This window comes from Solanum lycopersicum, chromosome 11, assembly GCF_036512215.1.
Source record: "Solanum lycopersicum chromosome 11, SLM_r2.1".
Lineage (NCBI taxonomy): Eukaryota > Viridiplantae > Streptophyta > Magnoliopsida > Solanales > Solanaceae > Solanum > Solanum lycopersicum.
Window position 1 is genome coordinate 36,096,559 of NC_090810.1, and position 20,448 is coordinate 36,117,006.

Consider the following 20,448-nt stretch of genomic DNA (forward strand, 5'->3'; position numbering starts at 1 on the left):
TCCGGATTCGGTACTGTGCGAACCGGCACCGTTCTGGAACCGAGACCGGACCGGACCGGTAAACCGGTAAAATTTATCGTGTTCCGTCCCGGTCCAGAAGGGAACCGGTAGTATACCAGACCGGTAACCGGGACGGACCGGAATTAAAAAAATAACTATTTAAAACTTAAAGATTTAATTTTTTAATTGAATATAATTTTTATTATAATAATTAAAAAATTAAAAATTTAAATTTCAAACTTTAAAAGTTAAAAAAATTTAAAAATTTTCAAACTTTAAAGTTATAAAATTTAAATTTCAAACTCTTAAAGTTTGAAATTTTTAAATTCAAACTTTAAAGTTTAAATTTAAAATTTTCAAACTTTTAAAGTTTGAAATTTAAATTTTATAAACTTTAATGTTTGGAAATTTTAAATTCAAACTTTAAAGTTATAAAATTTAAATTTCAAACTTTTAAAGTTTGAAATTATTAAATTCAAATTTTTAAATTTAAAATTTTAAAGTTTGGAAATTTAAATTTCAAACTCTTAAAGTTTGAAATTTTTAAATTCAAACTCTTAAAGTTATAAAACTAAAAATTGACAATAATAAAAATTAAATTTAATACAACAATATTAAAAACAAATTAAGGTGAATAACCTATATTTTTATTAATATTTATTTGATATTACAATTACATTTACAAAAATATTAGTAGAGTATTAAAAGATTTAATTATCATCATAGAAAGGACAAAGTGTAGGTTTTAAATATTCAACAGCAGCATTATTATTTGAAACATAATCTAAGGTTATACTACTTATCTTAACACATATTCCATAAATTTGTAAAATATCTAAAATAGTTTGAGCAATATAACTACCGGTTTTTTGCATTTAACAACATATGTAACCTAAAATTCTTTTTTGCATATACCAATTTTCATCAATCCAATGTGTAGTAATAGTCAAATAATCGTTACCGTTTACACTACGACCCATATCAGAAGTAATAACTATTTTACAAGTATTATAATAAAATAAACAACGAAGATATTAAAAATGTTGTGCATGATAATCAAATACAGCATTTTTATTGTATTTCTAGCAAAACCTTTAAAATTTGGATTATATACAATTTGAATATAATGTATAAAATAGGGATTTTCAGCAAAACTAAATGGCAAACTCATAACACATATCATTTTAGCTAGTTCTTCAAGATCTTTTTCTCTACTATATGAAAGTAGTAAACTAGAGCCAGAAACATTAGACGAATTTAATTGTCTTTGTACCATGTTAGAGCCGCCTACTCCAACATTTTCAGGAAGGGGGTACCTTTTTTTAGCTTCCGCTACCGCTTTAGCATGCAAAAATTCATTTTTACAACAAGATATTAAATGACTACTCAAATGTCTTGTCCCGCCAGATTTACCAACAATTTTATGATTTTATCTATGTTTACATTTATTACAAATAGCTTGTGTTTTATCTTTGTTTTGTGTCATAAATTGCCAAACAATCAATTTTTTAGCACAAACTACCTTCGGCCTAGGATGTACGGGGGGGGGGGGGGGGGGGGAACAGGGGCAGGACAACGAAAGGGAGCGGGATTGAGAGTATTAGTAGCCGTAAGTGGCTCAGTTTCATCATCATCATCATCAAAAGTAGGCGTATCTATATAATTATCATTATCATTATCATTATCACTAGGCAAATCCTCATAAAAATTACCAAAGCAACGTTGTAAATGTTTATGATAAGTATCTAATCCTGAATTACTATCAATATTAAAAACCGTATCATCAACATGTGTATAATCATTCGTATTTATTCTTAATATAGTAGATTTTTTAGTTTTTGATTTAGAAGAACTACCGATTTTTGCATTATCGGAGGATGTAAAGTTACACATATTTTTTACACGCTCTAATGCACTTTTCCCCCCTTTCCTTTTTAAATAATATTTTTACTGAAATTCATATTAAAATATTAAACGTGAGATTATATATAATACGAAAAATGTAATGCAAATAATAAATCACAAAATAAATAAATAATTATTTAAATATAAATGAAATGTAAAATAAAAGTTGGAACGAATGTACCGAATGTACCGAATGTCTACTTAAAAAAGTAGACGTTTATGACTGCCGAAAGCCGAACGTGGAATGTTGAAAGTTGAAGCTCCAAATCCAATTTTCAAAGACCAAATAAGGCAACACCAGAATTTAAGATATTATATATTAGAGAATTAGAGATTAGAGAGTAGAGACTAGAGAGTTGAGAGAGTAGAAAATGAATAGATGATTATGTGATTTAAAAGAATGAAGTTTAGGGGTATTTATAAGTAAAAAAAATGGGTTAAAGTGTAATTTTTAAAACTTTAGGGTATTAAAAAGTTTGGGTTGGGGTAGGACTCCTATTGGCTGAAATTTGGATCAAATAGTCGTTGGGGGCCCGCTAGCCGTTACCCAACAGCTATAAACGGATATATTTTTTTTTAAAAATAAAAATTGATCGGACCGGACCGGACCGATAACGGACAGATAATTTTCAGAACCGGGAGGGACCGGTAAAACTCGGTTTCCGTCCCGTTAGCTGTCTCGGAACCGGAACGAACCGGTCTATACCGCGATTAACCGATACCGAACCGGTATTGGACCGGACCGAGACGACCGAATCGGTAACCGAGAATTACCGATTCTGCTGCCAGACATAATTATCGCTAATGATCATTTTTGATGTAGTAATACCAAATTTTATTCTTTTATTGTCTTAAAAGAGTTTCTATGTATAGTGAAAACACTGTTGGGAATAGGTGTATAACTTATTTAGAACTGACAATGGAACTAAATTCTTTAACTCTCAAGTAGTTGATATGTTCAAAGAAAATGGGATTCTCCATCAAAGATGTTTTTTCTGTTCCCCTCAACAAATGGAGTGGTTGAGAGAAGACATACACCAGTCCCTCACATGGCTAGAGCACTAAGACTTCAAGCTTGTGTACCACTAAAATTTTAGGATTTTTGTGTCTCCACACTCCACAACAGTTTGTATTCTGAACATACTGTGTTGTTGAAGGATAACTCACCATTTGAAAAAATTATTTGGCTCTATATGATATGCTATTGATCCAAAAAATTATTGAATTAATTCCAAATAATGGGATATATCGAATAGCAAAAACTATAACTACCACTTAAAAGTTAAAATTCATTCAAGGAGATGTTGACACCCACTCTAAAAAACCACATATTGGGACCTTTTCTTCCCACTTTCTCTTTCTAGAAACCTCAAATGAAAAATTAGAAAAATTCCGGCTAAACAAATGGAGTAAGAAATTTGCATAACTTTATACTGCTAGTTTTAATTAAAAAAGAATGATCTATTTTACATATCAATCTGATTCTTTATTCCTCTGTTTCAAAAGAAAAATATCTAATTTCTTGTTTAGTAATATTTTAATTTCAATTTTTTTACGTGATATGTTACAGGCCACAAGATTGAATGACATATTTGTACATTTGAAGATAACTTTAATTTTTAATCACAAGATTAAAAAATCTTACCTCATCTTTTTTAAAAATAATGATCTAGTTTGACTTGAAACGAAGTTTAAGAAAAGAAAAGAAAGTGTTGTATCAAATGTACTAAAATGTCCTTTAGTTTTATGGCTTTAAACATGTCAGGTGAAAAATTAAAATTAAAGTGTTGCTAAAAAAGAAAATTGATCATATTTTTTTGAAATAGACTAAAAAGGAAACTAGATCACTTTTTTTTAAATAGAGAGAATATTTATTTTCTTAAGTTTCATGTCAAATCAAACTATATCATCTTTTTTGAAATAGAGGAAGTATATGTTTACGTGACTGTAAATTATTTTATTAAAAAATAAAATTAATATTTTAAAGTTATATTAAATATTGGTTTGCTCCCTATTTATAGTGATATTTCCTTCACCTCACTATATACTATCCAAATACAATGGGTTCTATTCCTCATGTAGTAGAAGATTGCTTAGGTATTCTTCAAGTTTACAGTGACGGATCCATTTTTCGATTAAGCGATGACCAAATCGACTTCCATAACTTTCCCATCAAAGACGATGGTTCAGTCATATGGAAAGACATCATTTATAACAATCAAAACAAAGATGGAAAAGACAGTCTATATCTCCGTCTTTACAAGCCGAAATGTATGGCAAAAAAACAGTTACCAATCATTTACTTCTTTCACGGTGGAGGTTTCTGTGTAGGTTCACGTGTTTGGCCTAATTGTCATAGTTGTTGCATACGTCTATCATCTGAGCTCGAAGCACTTGTTATTGCTCCTGACTATAGTCTAGCCCCTGAATATCGCCTTCCTGCAGCCATGGATGATGCATTTACATCCATCAAATGGCTACAGGATCTGGCGCTGTCAAATAAAATTACTTATGATGATTCATGGATAAATCATGATTATGATAGGGTTTATGTGATTGGTGACTCGTCTGGTGGTAACATCGCGCATCATTTGGCGTTGAGGCTTGGGGTTGGTTCACCTGAACTTTCACCGGTTAGAGTACGTGGTTATGTTCTAATGGCACCATTTTTTGGAGGAAGTGTAAGGACTAAGTCTGAAGAAGAAGGACCTGATGAACCTTTTTTGAATATGCAAATTCTTGACAGGTACGTATGTCTAATCAATATGCTCTTTAATGGATATCTCGAGTTTGAATCTCCTTGAATACGGAATAACCGCACTTTAGAACGAACATCCAATAAGAAATTAAATATAATTAAAAATCAATATACATTTAGTTATGGAACCCCTAAAAAACTTCTAAAAAATATTCTAGTTTTGGCTTCTGTACTGTCTAATGGTATATTTTAAAGGTGTATATGTGCCTACGTGAACACATTAATATTTATAATATTTATGTGGACATATATATACCTTTAAAATAGACTATTAAATAGTGAAAAATATAAAAAGTAATTTTTCAAAATTTGAATATATTTCAGACTTTCTTCGCTAAAAAACAACAACTTATAGATTTAATATAATTTTCATGTATAATTATTAGATTTCCGATAACCCTCACTCGCTACCGTAGATCCACACCCGTTTTGCATGGTGATGTTTTATTATTGTTGTAAACAAAACAAATACTCTAAGCATCGATTACAAATTTTCCAATAAATACGTACTGGTACACTAATATATTTAATTCAACAATAAAAATTGGGACTCATCTGACATGCCTTCTAAATTTCGAGTGAGAACAACTTTCTTTTCTATTTTCTCAAATTATTATGTAGTTTAATTTGATCCAAAATCTATATAATTAAGCAAATACGTTTTTCTATATAATTGAAATCCAATGATTAATTTACTAACTAATCTGTGTAGAATTTTTGACAGACGATAAGATGAAGGATTCACAACAAATTTATTAATTAGTAGTGGCTATATATTTACATCAATCCTTCTATAGAATTAACTTTTAAGAACCACCAAGGGTTATGACGATGGTAAAGATTTTTTCATTTCTAATTAGAAGTCTCGAATTTGAATTTTTCAGTATATGAAATCACATTTGTTAAAGAGTGTTTTACCTCAAGTTTAAGTATATATTCGATTCTATGAAGAAAAATTCAAAAAACTCTGTAAAAAATTAATGATAATAACAAAAGATGATGTAATATAATATTTTTTAAAGTAAACTAAAATCAACTTGAGTGATCTTATGGAGGGAGTGGGAGGGAAAGGGTCGAAGAAACTTCATCAAGTGCAATGATGATAAATAAATAAATTATTGAATAGATGCAAAGAGTGTGAATGGGATCATAGGATCTTTAGAATGAAAATGACTTAAACTTTATTTATTTATTTATTTTTACTGGTGTATTCTTTTCTTCATTTTGTATTAGTTGATCATCTTATAAATATATTAATTGATCGTCTTACTAAATATAATTATCTCATATTAATTACCCATTTTACTAAATTAAGAAATCATTAATTAAATATTTCATATATTACCTTTGCAATTAATTTCTTTCCTAAATGTTCACATCTATTTATAAGATTTCTAAGATTTTTAAAAAAGTGAAATGGTAGAATTTTCTTCTTATCTATAACTTTTAATATGTGTAAAAAATGATTAACTAATATAAAATCGAAAATTATGATAAGGACATAATTATTTTAGTGGGATTAAGACAATGCATGGAGATAATGTTAAAATTAGAGTCATGGTTGGCTAGCTTATGGTGTTGAGGAAAAGGCAACTAGAGACCACATATATTCACATTTCCAACTTTTAAATCTTAGTTTTATGAGTAGTCGAGAGATGCTACTTTCTTGGAATATACGTGGTACCCCATGTTTGGATTTGATTTTTTTTTTTTATAAAAAAAATTCTGTTTAAGAAAGAAGAAAATATTACAAACATCTCTAATATCAATTATTAGTTTCCATCTTTAAATTTTTGACACTTGACTGTTTAAAAACTATCTTTTTATTTGATTAACTGAATTTAAATGAATCATGTCGAATATGAATGTAATACACTTTTAAATTTTCACAAGTTTAATTTAAGGGTGTGTTTTTAATATTTTTCTCAATTTTTTATTAGGAGCTACGTACTCGATCACTTGTTATGTCATGTGACGAATGAAATGAGTATCTAATTATGATTAGTTAGTCAAGTAGATGAACTTTTTAAAACTGTCGATAATTTTAAAAAGAAGCTAATAATTTGCTTCAAGTTAAAATCTTTTCTAAATATTTATCTTTTTCTAAAAATAGATTTTAAATAATTTAAAAATAATATTCATAATTTACGTCAAGTTTAAAGATTTTCTCAATAGTTGTAAAAACATGTTTTAATAAAATTAAAACCCACTTTATATATTTTGCTTTATAAATAACAGGCTATATGCAACTCTTTTTTTTTTTTTTAATGGTTTCTATTTTTTTAAAAAATAAGTGCTTATGTGGTGGAGTAGCACTATACCAAAAATAGTTTTTGGCAGCATTACTTACACATATCAATAAAGATTGTTAAGAAATTTTGTTAGCAATAATTAAATGTGATTAAATTTAATGTTGAGGAACATCTATAAATAAAGTTAATTATCATTAAAAATACATATTTAATGATAATTATATTATTACACTTAGTTAATTATTATTAAAAATTATTTTTAGTATAGTATAAATTATTTTAAAATAAAATATATTACTTTTAGAAAGCTTGATCAAACAATATTATTGCTAGAATAATTTTTTTTTAAAAAAGAATTGATCAAATACAAATTATTTCTCCAAAGTATCTTGAAAGATAAATATTTTATAAATAAGTTGATTTGAATAGGTTATTTCAGTTTATTTTGTAAGTAGTACTTGTATTATCATGAAAATTTTAATTGTATCAACAATGTGGAAAACAACAAAAACCTTATTTTCACTTTCACTTTTTTTTTATTTTCTAATTTGTTTTGTTTGAAAAAATCTTAGATTTTTATTTATAAAATAACCTCATTTAAATCATATTCTATGTTTTAATGATATTTTATGTATATTTAAAATACATCTAAATTATAAATATTAACTACAAAAATTATGGCCAAACATGACCAATTCAACTTCAACTTCAACTTTGAGATTTCAAATAAAATAAAATTTATTTTAATTTTCATGGACAAACATGTAGAATTGTTTACTTTTTTTTTTAGATATTCAAACGTAATTACGTATAATATTAACTCCCCAATCAAGGCAATTGTGTTCACTCCAAAGTATAATATAGACAAAATCATATTTTATATAAAAGTAAAGAAAAATAATTATGACTTTGTGAAGTGATTGCAAGAAATATTTCTTTGCGGAGGAAAGAAAAATTTCTCTTACTTATAATTTTATCTAAATAGAAAATTTAGTAACAAGATTAACTAAAACTATCAAATTCATATAAAGAATTAAATTAAAAAATATCAACTGCTCATATTCAGAATTCCATCTCTATCGAATTTGAAGTAAAATGTTCACTTTCTCATATGACTAGATAATCACAAAGAAGAAACAATTTTTTTTTTTGGGGGTAAATATAATATTATCTAAATTTGGCAAGCCTTCATGCGTCTTACTAAAGGATATCCACTTTTACAAGATTTGGTAGGACCAAGTTCACCACATATATATTAATTTACTAATTGTATATATCTATATATAATTAGGTTTACAATATGACAAATCCATTATTGTATTGGATTTGGATGATGAAGTATGATTCTGTACTCATCAATTGTTAGATAATTTCATGCTTTAAGTGTATGATTAAATGCATGTCACTATCTCTAACTTAATTATAATAAAAATAAATAATAAAGGTAACTTAATTAGTGAAATCTTAGTGGTTTAAGAGTTGATTATTTATAAACATGTTAATTTGTAACATTTTAAGTCTTACAAAATTTTGGTATTCTACCTGGCGTGTCTAGAGTCGTCTTGCAGATGCATTGAGTCAAAATTATGTCTAATTTGTTCGAGATACACTGTATCAAAGTGAATTGCATATATCTGACTATCTCGCTCGTCTTATGCTATTTCTCTCACCTCTCTCCCTATATTCGGTATCACAGATACATGTATATATCTAGTGTGAATCATCTGTATTTGGAAATCTTGCCACCTCCCTCCTATGTCATTTCTCTCTCTCCTCGTCATGCTCACCTCTTGATCTCTATTATAGTGTGTCGGGTAGAAAAATATAGATATCTAACTTAAATTTGATATTAAATTATTAATTAGTGAGATATCATTATTTCAAATTATAGAGATAATTAGTATATATGATAGAAATTTAGTGTAACTTTTTTCTAATAATTATGACAATAATAACAACAATTTTCATTATTATTGGGTGAGCACCAAATTTCATATTATATCGATGAAACATAATAAGTATAGTAGTTTATATTAATTCAAAATGTCGTGAAGAGTTAGTTTTTCAATGAATTTAATGCATATCTATTGGAAAAATGAAAGCCTACTCACTTAATTTGTTTAATATTTTTAAAATTTGGGTGGATTAGCTCACATGTTAAAAATGAGTTGATATATAGCTTAAATTAACTCAATATATTATTTGTCAAAATTTTTTGTAAAAAATATTTTTGTTTGATATGTTATATAGAATCATAATAGAGAAAAAATAATTTATTTGTTACTAAAAATTTATAAAAGAATGAAGAAAGCAATTAAAACATAGTAAGAATTAGGAGGGTTGAATTATAACCTGCATTACAGCCAATCCATATCAACTCAAATAACTTTTTGGTGGACCAATAACCTGGTCAATTATTAGCTTTATTAATCTTAATTTATCAAATTAAACTCAACTCATCCATTTAACTGTCACAATCTATTTTATAAGATCATGCATACACTTACTCGATTCTAATTCAATAGCCGAACCTATACCATCCTTCCCCTTGTTATATATTTTTTAAAGAAGATATATACGAGATAAACATATCTCAAAAATCATAAAGAAACACCCACTTTCATGTGCATAAAAGAAAGTTTTTTGATATTTCTTAATAATCTAATCTGAACATGTATAAGAGCTTCTACATAAAATACAATCAGAAAATAAAAGATACAACTTCACCTTGAGGAAAGAGTAGGTAGAATTTGGTGATGAATATCGATCATATCCTCATGCTTCAAACAATCTGAAAACACACTTACATCAAAGAAAAATGTGTAACAACAGTATTATCAATACACCACACATGCTGGCAAGTATCATAGGTTGACATGGATAAGATCCATACAACATGTCATAAAATAAAAAAATATCAATATATCACACTTAACAATTGTCTATCACACATTATAAATATCTATATATCACATGCACGCACGCAAACACGTGCGCAAACACACATATGCACACGCATACGGCACACAGATACACTGTAGACGCATATGTGCACATACAAACACACAAACATATATTCTACTTGCCAAAATCAACCCAGAACAATAAAATGTGAAAATAAATCTTGGCAATAATTAATTTGGCAGCCATACTTGTTGAAATTACTAGTCACAAATGTGAAAATTGGTAGCCACCAATGTGAAAGTTAGTAGCCACATTTGTGGAAGTAGGTAGTCAAAGTTTGGTATAAGTTTAGTAGAGTTAGGCAGCCAACTTTTGTTGGAATTCGCTACCACATTATGTTATTAATGATGTAAACAAGTGTTAAAAAAACTCTATAAATAGAGTAGTAATTGAACACATGAAGACACACCAAAATAGAGAAGCAATAGAGAGTAGAGAGAGTAATGTACAAACTACTTCTTGGTTTGTGAGAAAATAGTGTGGAAGTAATATAATTGTGAGTTGTAAGAAATAAAAGCGTGTTGAGTAGTAGTCTTTTGACACTACCAAGTTTTTCATCAATATTATTGTACTAGTTATTCGGGTATCATATTTACCCATTTTAATATTTGGTATCGTTGTTACTCTCTTCCTATTGCTATTTAGTTTGGACATTATCCTGGGTGTGATTATCATTTTTTCCAACAACATGGTATCAGAGCCATGTCAAATAATAGTCCGTTGTCCTTTCAATACCCCTGTCTCACAAGAGAAAATTATGAAAAATGGTGTCTACGAATGAAAGCTATTCTTGGCTCTCAAGATGTTTGGGATATTGTAGACAAAGGGTATACAAAACCCGCAAATGAGGAAACTTTGCCCTCAAATGAAAAGGAGATCTTGTTGAAGATAAGAAAGAAAGATCAACAGGCTCTCACTCTTATCTATCAATGTTTGGATGATGACATGTTTGCGAAGGTGGCTGATGCAACCACCTCAAGAGAAGCATGGGAGGTTTTACAAAATTCTCTCCAAGTAGTTGATAAAGTAAAGAAGATAAAACTTCAAACTCTAAAGGATGAGTTTGAAGTTTTAAAAATGAAAGAATCCGAATCCATTTCGGAGTTCTGTTCAATATTGATGGCTGTTGTAAATCAACTAAGAAGATATGGGGAGGAAGTAGATAATGTGCGTGCGGTAGAAAAGATCCTTAGTTCTTTAACACCTAAATTTGATTATGTGGTGTGTGCTATTGAGGAGTCTAAAGATCTAGACTCTATGACGGTAGAACAATTGGAAGGTTCTTTACTAGCCCAAATGAAAAGGAGAAAAGAAGAGCCACTAGAGTAACTTCTTAAAACTCATGCATCCTTCAAAGGATTTGAAGGTGATAAAAGTTACAAAGGAAATGGACATGGCAAGGCCATGGAGGTCGTGGAAGAGGAAGAAGTTATACCAATAATTTCAACAATGAAAATAAAGGTCACCAGTCATTCAGAGGTCGTGATCGTGGTCAACGAGGAGGCAGAGGACGTGGAGAATCTCAAGGTAAAAATAAAATGAGGTATGACAAATCTAAATTGAGTGTTATAACTGTTATAAAAATGGGACATTACTCTTGGGAATGTCGTAGTAATGTTGGAGAGAAAGTTAATCTTGTTGATGACAAAAAAGATAAAGATTAGTCAACACTGTTATTAACACTCAAAGAAGAAGATAAAGATGATTGCAGCTCATGGTATCTTGACAATGGAGCAATCAATCATATGTGTGGCCACAAAGATAATTTGTGGAATAAAGAAGATCGTGAAAGGTAATGTATCTTTTGGAGATACCTCAAAGATCCAAATTGAAGCGATAGGTACGATTCTGATATCCTGTAAAGATGGTGGTCATAAGTTGATTACCAATGTTTATTATGTGCCAAAATTAAAAAGTAATATTTTGAGTTTGGGTCAACTTCTTGAAAAAGGATATGGTATTCATATGAAAAATATGCATATTTGGCTAAGAGATTCAAGTAACAACTTAATTGCTAAAGTTCATATGACAAAGAATAGGTTGTTTCCTTTGTATCTTCAAACTATCAATGTAAGGTGTTTGAAGGCTAATGTGCAAGATGACTCATGGTGTTGGCATATGAGATTTGGGCACTTGAACTTTGAAGCGCTCAAATCAATGGGAGACAAGAACATGGTTGATGGGATACCATTAATCAACCATCCAAATCAATTGTGTGAAGCTTGTCTTCCTGGAAAATATGCAAGAAGGAGTTTTCCAAAGGAGACTAATCAAGAACAAGTAAGCCACTCCAACTTTTACACACCTATGTGTGTGGTCCAATCGATCCACCTTTTTTTTGGTATAAGAAAATACTTCTTGCTCTTTATTGATGATTTCAGTAGAAAAATTTGAATATACTTCTTGAAGTAAAAATATGAAGTTTTTGTTACCTTTAAAAATTTCAAAGCACTTATAGAAAAAGAAAGTGACTATGAAATAAAAGCATTAAGGTCTGATAGAGGAGGCGAATTCATTTCAAAAGAATTTAATGACTTTTGTCAAACTCATGGAATTCGTCGCCCTCTAACGGTACCTTACTCGCCCCAACAAAATGGAGTTGCAGAAAGAAAGAACAGAACAATTCTTAATATGGCTAGATGTATGATGAAAGCTAAACATCTACAAATAGAATTTTGGGTCGAGGCTGTTTCTTGTGCAATTTATTTGAGCAACAGGTCTCTAACAAGAAATGTACGAGATCAAACACCTCAAGAAGCATGGAGAGGAAGAAATCCAAGTGTTAAGAACTTGAAAATCTTTGGGAGCATAGCCTATGCTCATGTTCCACATCAAGGGAGAGCTAAACTTGACGATCAGAGTGTCAAATATGTGTTTGTTGGTTATGATGCAAGTTCAAAAGGCTAAAAATTGTACAATCCGAGCAATAACAAGGTGGTGGTGAGTCGTGATGTTGAATTTGATGAAGAAGCATCATGGAATTGAAAGGCTCTGGAAGAAAAAACATATGATTTTCTTCCATACTTTGGAGACGAAGAAGAACAGGAGACCATGACACCTGCACATGATGCAACCCCGCCTCCTTCACCAGCAAGTGTTGCATCTCCATCTTCTCAAGAGAGTTCAAGTGAAAGACCACATAGGATGAGGAGCATCCAAAAACTCTATGATGACACAGAAGAAATTACTAATTTTTATTTTTTGTGTTGTCTCTTTGCTGATAGTGAACCAATGAATTTTGATGAAGCTGTTACTGAAAAAGGTGGCGACAAGCCACGGAGGAGGAGATCCAGTCAGATAGAGAAGAACAACACTTGGGAGTTGACAACTCTTCCTGAGGACAATCGAGTAATTGGAGTCAAATGGGTATACAAGATGAAGAAAAATACACATGGAGAAGTAGAAAGATACAAGGCAAGACTTGTGTCTAAATGCTACAAAAAAAAGCATGACATCGACTATGAAGAATTCTATGCACCTGTTGCCCGCATGGAGACAATCCGTCTATTGATCTCTTTAGTAGCGCAAATGAAGTGGAAGATCCATCAACTATATGTAAAATTGGCATTCTTGAACGGATATCTTGAAGAAGAAGTCTATTTTGAGAAACCATTGGGTTTTGTGGTTAAAAATCATGAAGATAAGGTGTTGAGGTTGAAGAAAGCCTTATATGGGTTGAAGCAAGCTCCACGAGCTTGGAATAGTTGCATTGACAAATACTTTCAAGACAATGGATTTACTCGTTGTCTCCATGAATATGCTCTTTACATTAAAATTCATACTAATGGAGATATTCTGCTTGTTTGTCTTTATGTTGATGATCTCATTCTAACGGGTAACAACCCAGTTTTATTTGAAGCTTTCAAGAAAGCTATGTCCTTTGAGTTTGAGATGACGGACATAGGGCTCATGTCATATTACTTGGGCCTAGAAGTAAAGCAAATGGAGGAAGGCATCTTCATATCTTAAGAAATCTATACAAAGGAGATTTTTGAAGAAGTTTAACATTTTTGATTGCAACCCTGTGAACAACCCAATGGAAAGTGGAACAAAATTTCAAAGTTTGATGATGGAGAAGAAGTGGATTCAACTTTGTTCAAGAGTCTCATAGGAAGTCTGAGGTACTTGATATGTACGCGACCAGATATACTCTTTGCAGTTGGAGTAGTAAGTTGCTTCATGGAAGCTCCTACCTCCACTCACTTGAAGGTTGCTAAAAGAATTCTTCGCTATCTAAAAGGTACAATCGATCTTGGGCTATTTTATTCTTCTTCTAATGATTTTAATCTTGTGGGATATTGTAATAGTGATTATGCGGGAGATGTTGATGATGGAAAAAGCACATCAGGTTTTGTATTTTTCTTGGGTGATTGTGTTATCTCTTGGAGTACAAAGAAACAATCAATTGTTACTCTCTCGACTTGTGAAGCTGAATATGTGGCAGCGACATCATGCACGTGTCATGCTATTTGGTTGTGTGTTGATAATAAATCCGTGCAAGCACTAGCAAAGAATCCAGTGAATCATGATCGAAGCAAGCACATAGACACAACGTATTACTTTATCCGAGAATGCATTGCCAAGAAAGAGATAGAGCTCAAGTATGTGAAATCTCATGATAAAGTTGTGGATATCTTTACTAAGCCTCTCAAGTTTGAAATTTTTCAGAGATTGAGATAAAGCCTTGGAGTAAAGAAGGAAAATCAAAATTTAGGGAGAGATTTATGGAAATAAATCTTGGCAACAATTAATTTGGCAGCCATACTTGTTGAAATTACTAGCCACAAATGTGAAAATTGGTAGCCACCAATGTGAAAGTTGATAGCCACATTTGTGGAAGTAGGTAGTCAAAGTTTGGTAGTGTTAGACAACCAATTTTTTTGTTGAAATTGACTACCACATTATGTCATTAATGATGTAAACAAGTGTTCAAAAAACTCTATAAATAGAGTAGTAATTGAACACTTGAAGACACACCAAAGTAGAGAAGCAATAGAGAGTAGAGAGAGTAATCCACAAACTACTTCTTAGTTTGTGAGAAAATAGTGTGGAAGTAATATTATTGTGAGTTATAAGAAATAAAAGAGTGTTGAGTATTAGTCTTTTGACACTATCAATTTTTTCATCAATATCATTGTATTACTTATTCGGGTATCATATTTACCCATTTTAATATTTGGTGTCATTATTAATCTCTTCCTATTGCTATTTAGTTTGGCATTATCCTGGTTATGATTATCATTTTATCCAACATAATAATCCGGAACAAATGTAAGACAACACAATAATAAAAATGTACAAATTAGTCATAATAGCTGAATAAGAGTCACAAAACACACAACAATCACAATAAATTCTGCAATTAATAAACAGTCACACACTTGGGAAAATTATATCCCTATTGGTCTCACGATTGTACAATATCTCCAAATAATATTCTTATCTATCACAATTTCTATACCTACATCATCATATTCTAGTTACATTAATCAGACTAAAGGCAATACTCAATCATGTACGACACTTATTAATTTCACCTCCTTACTTTATTTCAAGGCCACTTATTAATTTCATATTGGAATTCCTCAATATGGATTCATTATTCTTTTCCACCTATCACAATATAATTCACTAATTATGTAACTTTTTTTGAGGTTCCTCCAATCACACATTATAATTTTGAAACCGCCATCATCCCCCATAATAATTATCAACCTTATTTCATTACAAACATATAACAAATACAACCAGTTGACTATGCTGAATTTCCAAGTTCATTTTATCTTCTTTTTTACGGTGAATTTTAGATTATCCTTCAAAATTAACCACACATACTCTCAAACATCTCAACGAACTTGTGTTGCTATAACTGTTACGTGCCGAGCCTATCGCCTAAATATGACACGGTGCTTAAAATTACAAGTGATCTCAAACTAACCTTATGACATGACATAATACTAACATTATCAAAATTAATAGAAACCTGTAACATATATGCGGTAGCTAAAACTGAAATATTTGGATATAATTCGTAGTCGCAATATAAACAATATTTGCGAGACAGCATATATAGCAGAAATATAAACTGATTGTTTGAAGAATCTCTAATAACATGAGTGTGTAGGACAAACCCCTATGTCACTTTAAATGTTTGAACCTGAAAGATAACTACTTAATTCATGAATAGAGGGGGGGGGGGGTCGTCCTCGGATCATGAGGACTCAACAAAGCTAACCAACGCTGACTGTATCTGTATTAACCACAGGCTAGAGGATGAGTTTTAGAACCTATATATATTATCAAACATTATAACAAAAAGTATATGTTAGTGAAAAAACTTACAATATGATAAAATTGCAAGATTACAATTAAAAATAAAATGAAGAAATAAATCTTTAGGCTGAGGCACAGATATCCCGCTTTCTTTAAGGAGATTCAAGCTCACTGCGGCATAATCTACACCGATCCAGCAGTATAACTCTTGACTTGTCCCATCCAGGATAAAGCAGCCCAACAACAGTGTATAACTCAAACAACTCCGGATTAGTTGAAGAGTCCAAAGCTCCACAAATGAACACCTTCCTTCAACATATAATACTCTCTTTTGTATAGTGAATATAATTGAAGACTTAGAATATTTTCTATATCTCAATTCTCTCTTTCACTACACTAACCTCAATGTAATACTACTCATCTTTTTCACTCTATATTTTCTTGTATTTCTCTTGTTTCTTCTCCTATCTCAACACAAATGAAGACTACACTATTTATAAGTGATGAATTCTTCCTTGCAATGAATAGGAGATAGTGGGTAGTAAATTTGCCAAATGAATGACTCAAATGTTACATAAGTTACAAGACATAAATATAGAATAATGGATGAAATGAAGAGTTGGTGGGGTTACATAAGTTACTAAAAACTAATGACCATTTTCTTGCATAATTGATGAGAGTAAAGAGGCACAAATGTAATGTCTATCAATAGACATAACATAATATATAATGTGACATATAATATATATTTTTTAATATTAAAATGTCACACCAACAGTATATGAATAGTACTTTGAATGTACTGAGTTTGAGGAATATGCATAATAAACATGAACAAGTAAAATAACATGAAAACTGAGTAAACTGATATGAAATTCATAATTACTAGGACATCCAATTACTAAAATCATGATTGAGAGAGATATTGATAACCAACATAAACAATGTAAACAACAACATGAAGTTTAGTATACTTCTCGGTACCACACTGAAAAACGAGTACCTAATACTTTCCAAGGTAAGGACAACTATGGTAGATCCACTAGTTAGTGTCTATATGAGACAAATTCTATGATGACACATAGTTCTGAGAGTTAGGGATTGCTACTAAAGGCCCACATACGCTAAACATAAACCTTCATCTGACAAGATCACTCAATGCTAAGTATACTTCATATGAAAACATGTATAATCTGAAAAATAATAATAATCTATACTATTAAATCATACAATAACTGATACATATTGATCGAGTAGCTCCTAAATCATGATTATTGAAAACATACCGAGAGATACTTTATCTAAAAGCATCATATATCATGATAGCTTGAAAATAATCTGAAAGTATCATAATTCATGAAAATCAGATAATCTGAGACATGCATATGGGAATAGCATAATTTTAATCATGAAAATACTTCCATGATATAGTTCATGAAATTATCATTGAAAACACGAAATTATACTTGAAATCATGGAAATTCATGGGTAAAATATTGTGAGTTGATCATAAAGAAAATTGATATTTATTCAAAACTCATGAAGATCATTGAAAATTCTAAGAATCATAAACTTTGAAATTCTAAGATTTTTTGGGATACTGATAAAATTCCCACATACCTGGAGGAAAAACTTTGACTTTGTTCTAGAAATGAATACTTAAAGCTTGAAACCCTAGTTAATATATGAGAAAAGACTTGACAGAGAATAAATCTAATTCGGGGAAAATTACGAGGGAATAATATGTCAAAGAGACATAGTATGAGAATTAAAATAGTTGACTTAGATATTGATGGAAGCCTTTTACGACTGCCTTCCATGGACTGTACATCATTTCAAGGTCCATGAGGGAGTCCGTGAAAGCAAAGGAGATTTGGGCTCTTGAAGGTCGTCTTCGACAGAGGCTTATACGTACAAGTACCCGTGAAGGAAAGATTCTTGTGTTATGAGGGCTTGGTTGATGGACCAGTACATCGTCCCTGAAAACTTTCAGTCTGTTAACCCACCCACGGAGTCAGATTAACAAATATTCCGTACTATTGAGAAAAAAAGACTTGAAGACCTTTAATTTTACAACTTTTTCTACACCTAACTCTTTATATTCTAGGAGGGTGCTTGTTTGAAGTTGATTCTAGTAAAAAATTATACGGAAACTCAATCTATAAGAATGCACTTTCAATTCAATTTCACCATATTTGAGTCGATGGCACAAATAGGATGGTTCAAATCTTAGTCAAAAAGGTTTGAGGGGCTATAAATTATAATAAATAAAGGAGGTTTTCAAAGCAATTCATCAAAATAATATGTTTTTCTAAAATTTTACAAAACTAGTATAAACGTATTTCATAGTAACGTTTTAGGGTATATTTCATTTTTTAAAAGTTGACGGGGTAAGATTGATATACGTTACTCACAGTCACATTTTGCTCCTAAAGCGTTACTCACAATAATGTTTTAGGTGTAAAACGTTACTTAAAATGACGTTTTAGAAGTAAAACGTTACTTACAGTAACATATAACAACCTAACGCTGTTAGTTTTAAAAAAACAAAAATACACCCTAAAACGTTACTATGAAATACGTTTATATTAGTTTTGTAAAATTTTTAAAGAATGTATTATTTTAATAAATTGCTTTATATAATAACTTAGTTTAGTAAAAAATTCATAAATAAAGTAATTGCTATCTTGGATTCGAATTCATATTGAAAAAAATAAAAATATAAACTCTTATGCCTTTTGGATATTTCAGTTACGATCGAGCAAATCATTGCATTAACACCTCTAGCTAGTCCAATCACTAATTGATTAGATAGAAAATATGCATGATACTCTACTAATTAATTATTATGTACTTTATTGGTCAGATTTTGGAGGTTATCACTTCCAATTGGAGCAACTCCAGATCACCCATTGGCTAACCCATTTGGTCCATTAAGTCCAAAACTCCAGCCCAAGAAGATCGATCCATTATTGGTAATTGTGGGAGGAAATGAACTTCTCAAAGATAGAGTTGAATATTATGCAAGCAAGATGAAAGAGCTAAACGAGGATGTTCACTATTTTGAGTTTGAAGAAATGCAACATGGATTTTTCACAAATGACCCTTTCTCACAAGTTGCAGATTTGGTTTTGCAAGAGATCAAGTGCTTCATGTGTAAGACCTCTTCTTAAGACTATAAGAACATATATAGGTGAGCCAGTTACTAATGTTTGATGTTGCTCCCAAATACACAAATAAGGAGTTATGATTAATTGTTCACTAAATTGAACTAGAACTTGTTATCTAATATGTTATTATGAACATTAGAAATATCGATAGGAAGGATTGAGATTGTATTAAAGACAATATATTGTTATGAATTCAAATATAGTTGATATGCATGTTCCAGGCCCTGGGTAGTAGACAACTCACCAATCCTTTTATGTTCTCAATTGTTATCGCGACTCAGACTTCGTGAGTGGCACTCACACTAACCATTTAGTGGGAGAACCAACTACTAACCCATAAAGAACAGTTGTAGAAACCAAAATGAAAGAAAACAACTAAGAGCAACTTAAAATTTGATAAAGGATCGAGTTCCCATAAACTCAATTAATAGTCAAAATATTTGTGGAAATTAACCCCTAGAAACTGAAAGTGGTAGAACTAAAACTCTAACTAGTCAATAACCGGGATGCAACATCGAAAGATAGGAAACATACACTAATAATCTAAAGTCTGTATCCAAAAAGATGGAAAATAAGATGTAGAGGAACCCTTGAAGAGTATCTCACCATTGGATTCGAAGTCACACGTATCTTAATTGAGGTCTTGTATCAGTTGCCTGAATATGTTTGTACTCCATAAGTGTCACGACCCAAACCGCTGTGATTGACACCCACACTAGCCCTCCAGTGGGAGAATCACTATTACAACCCAACTATGCAACTTAAAGAAACTAAACCATTTAAAGATATAGAAGCAAGTTTAAATAATGAATTTAATAAAGAGTTATCATAAACTCTAAAAGTCTAACAAACAACTATTCTTGGAAATTCAATCCCTAAAACTGAAAGTCATTGTATCAAAACTCAGGTAACCAAAAATTCTAAGAAAAGGGGGTGTAACCCCGAAAGCTAAACATAAACAAGTCTAAACATATAATCTGAGTCGGATGGACTAAACTAATGATGGATCCATGACAACTTGAAAGAATTGACTCACCCTTGAATCCGGTCTTGGTCAATGATCTCCTATTTGAGGCATGTCAATAGCCGTCTGAAGATACCTTGTACTCAACTAGGAAAGATCAAG

General features: G+C 30.7%; 1 protein-coding gene across 1 annotated transcript; it reads left to right on the forward strand.

The window, feature by feature from the left end:
- Positions 1–3,922: 3,922 nt before the first annotated feature.
- LOC101261292 (carboxylesterase 15) lies at positions 3,923–19,535 on the forward strand. Its single transcript, XM_004250730.5, has 2 exons — positions 3,923–4,651; positions 19,019–19,535. Exons 1-2 carry the CDS (start codon positions 3,966–3,968, stop codon positions 19,323–19,325), a joined length of 993 nt encoding a protein of 330 aa, XP_004250778.1. The 5' UTR covers positions 3,923–3,965; the 3' UTR covers positions 19,326–19,535.
- The last annotated feature ends 913 nt before the right edge of the window (positions 19,536–20,448 follow it).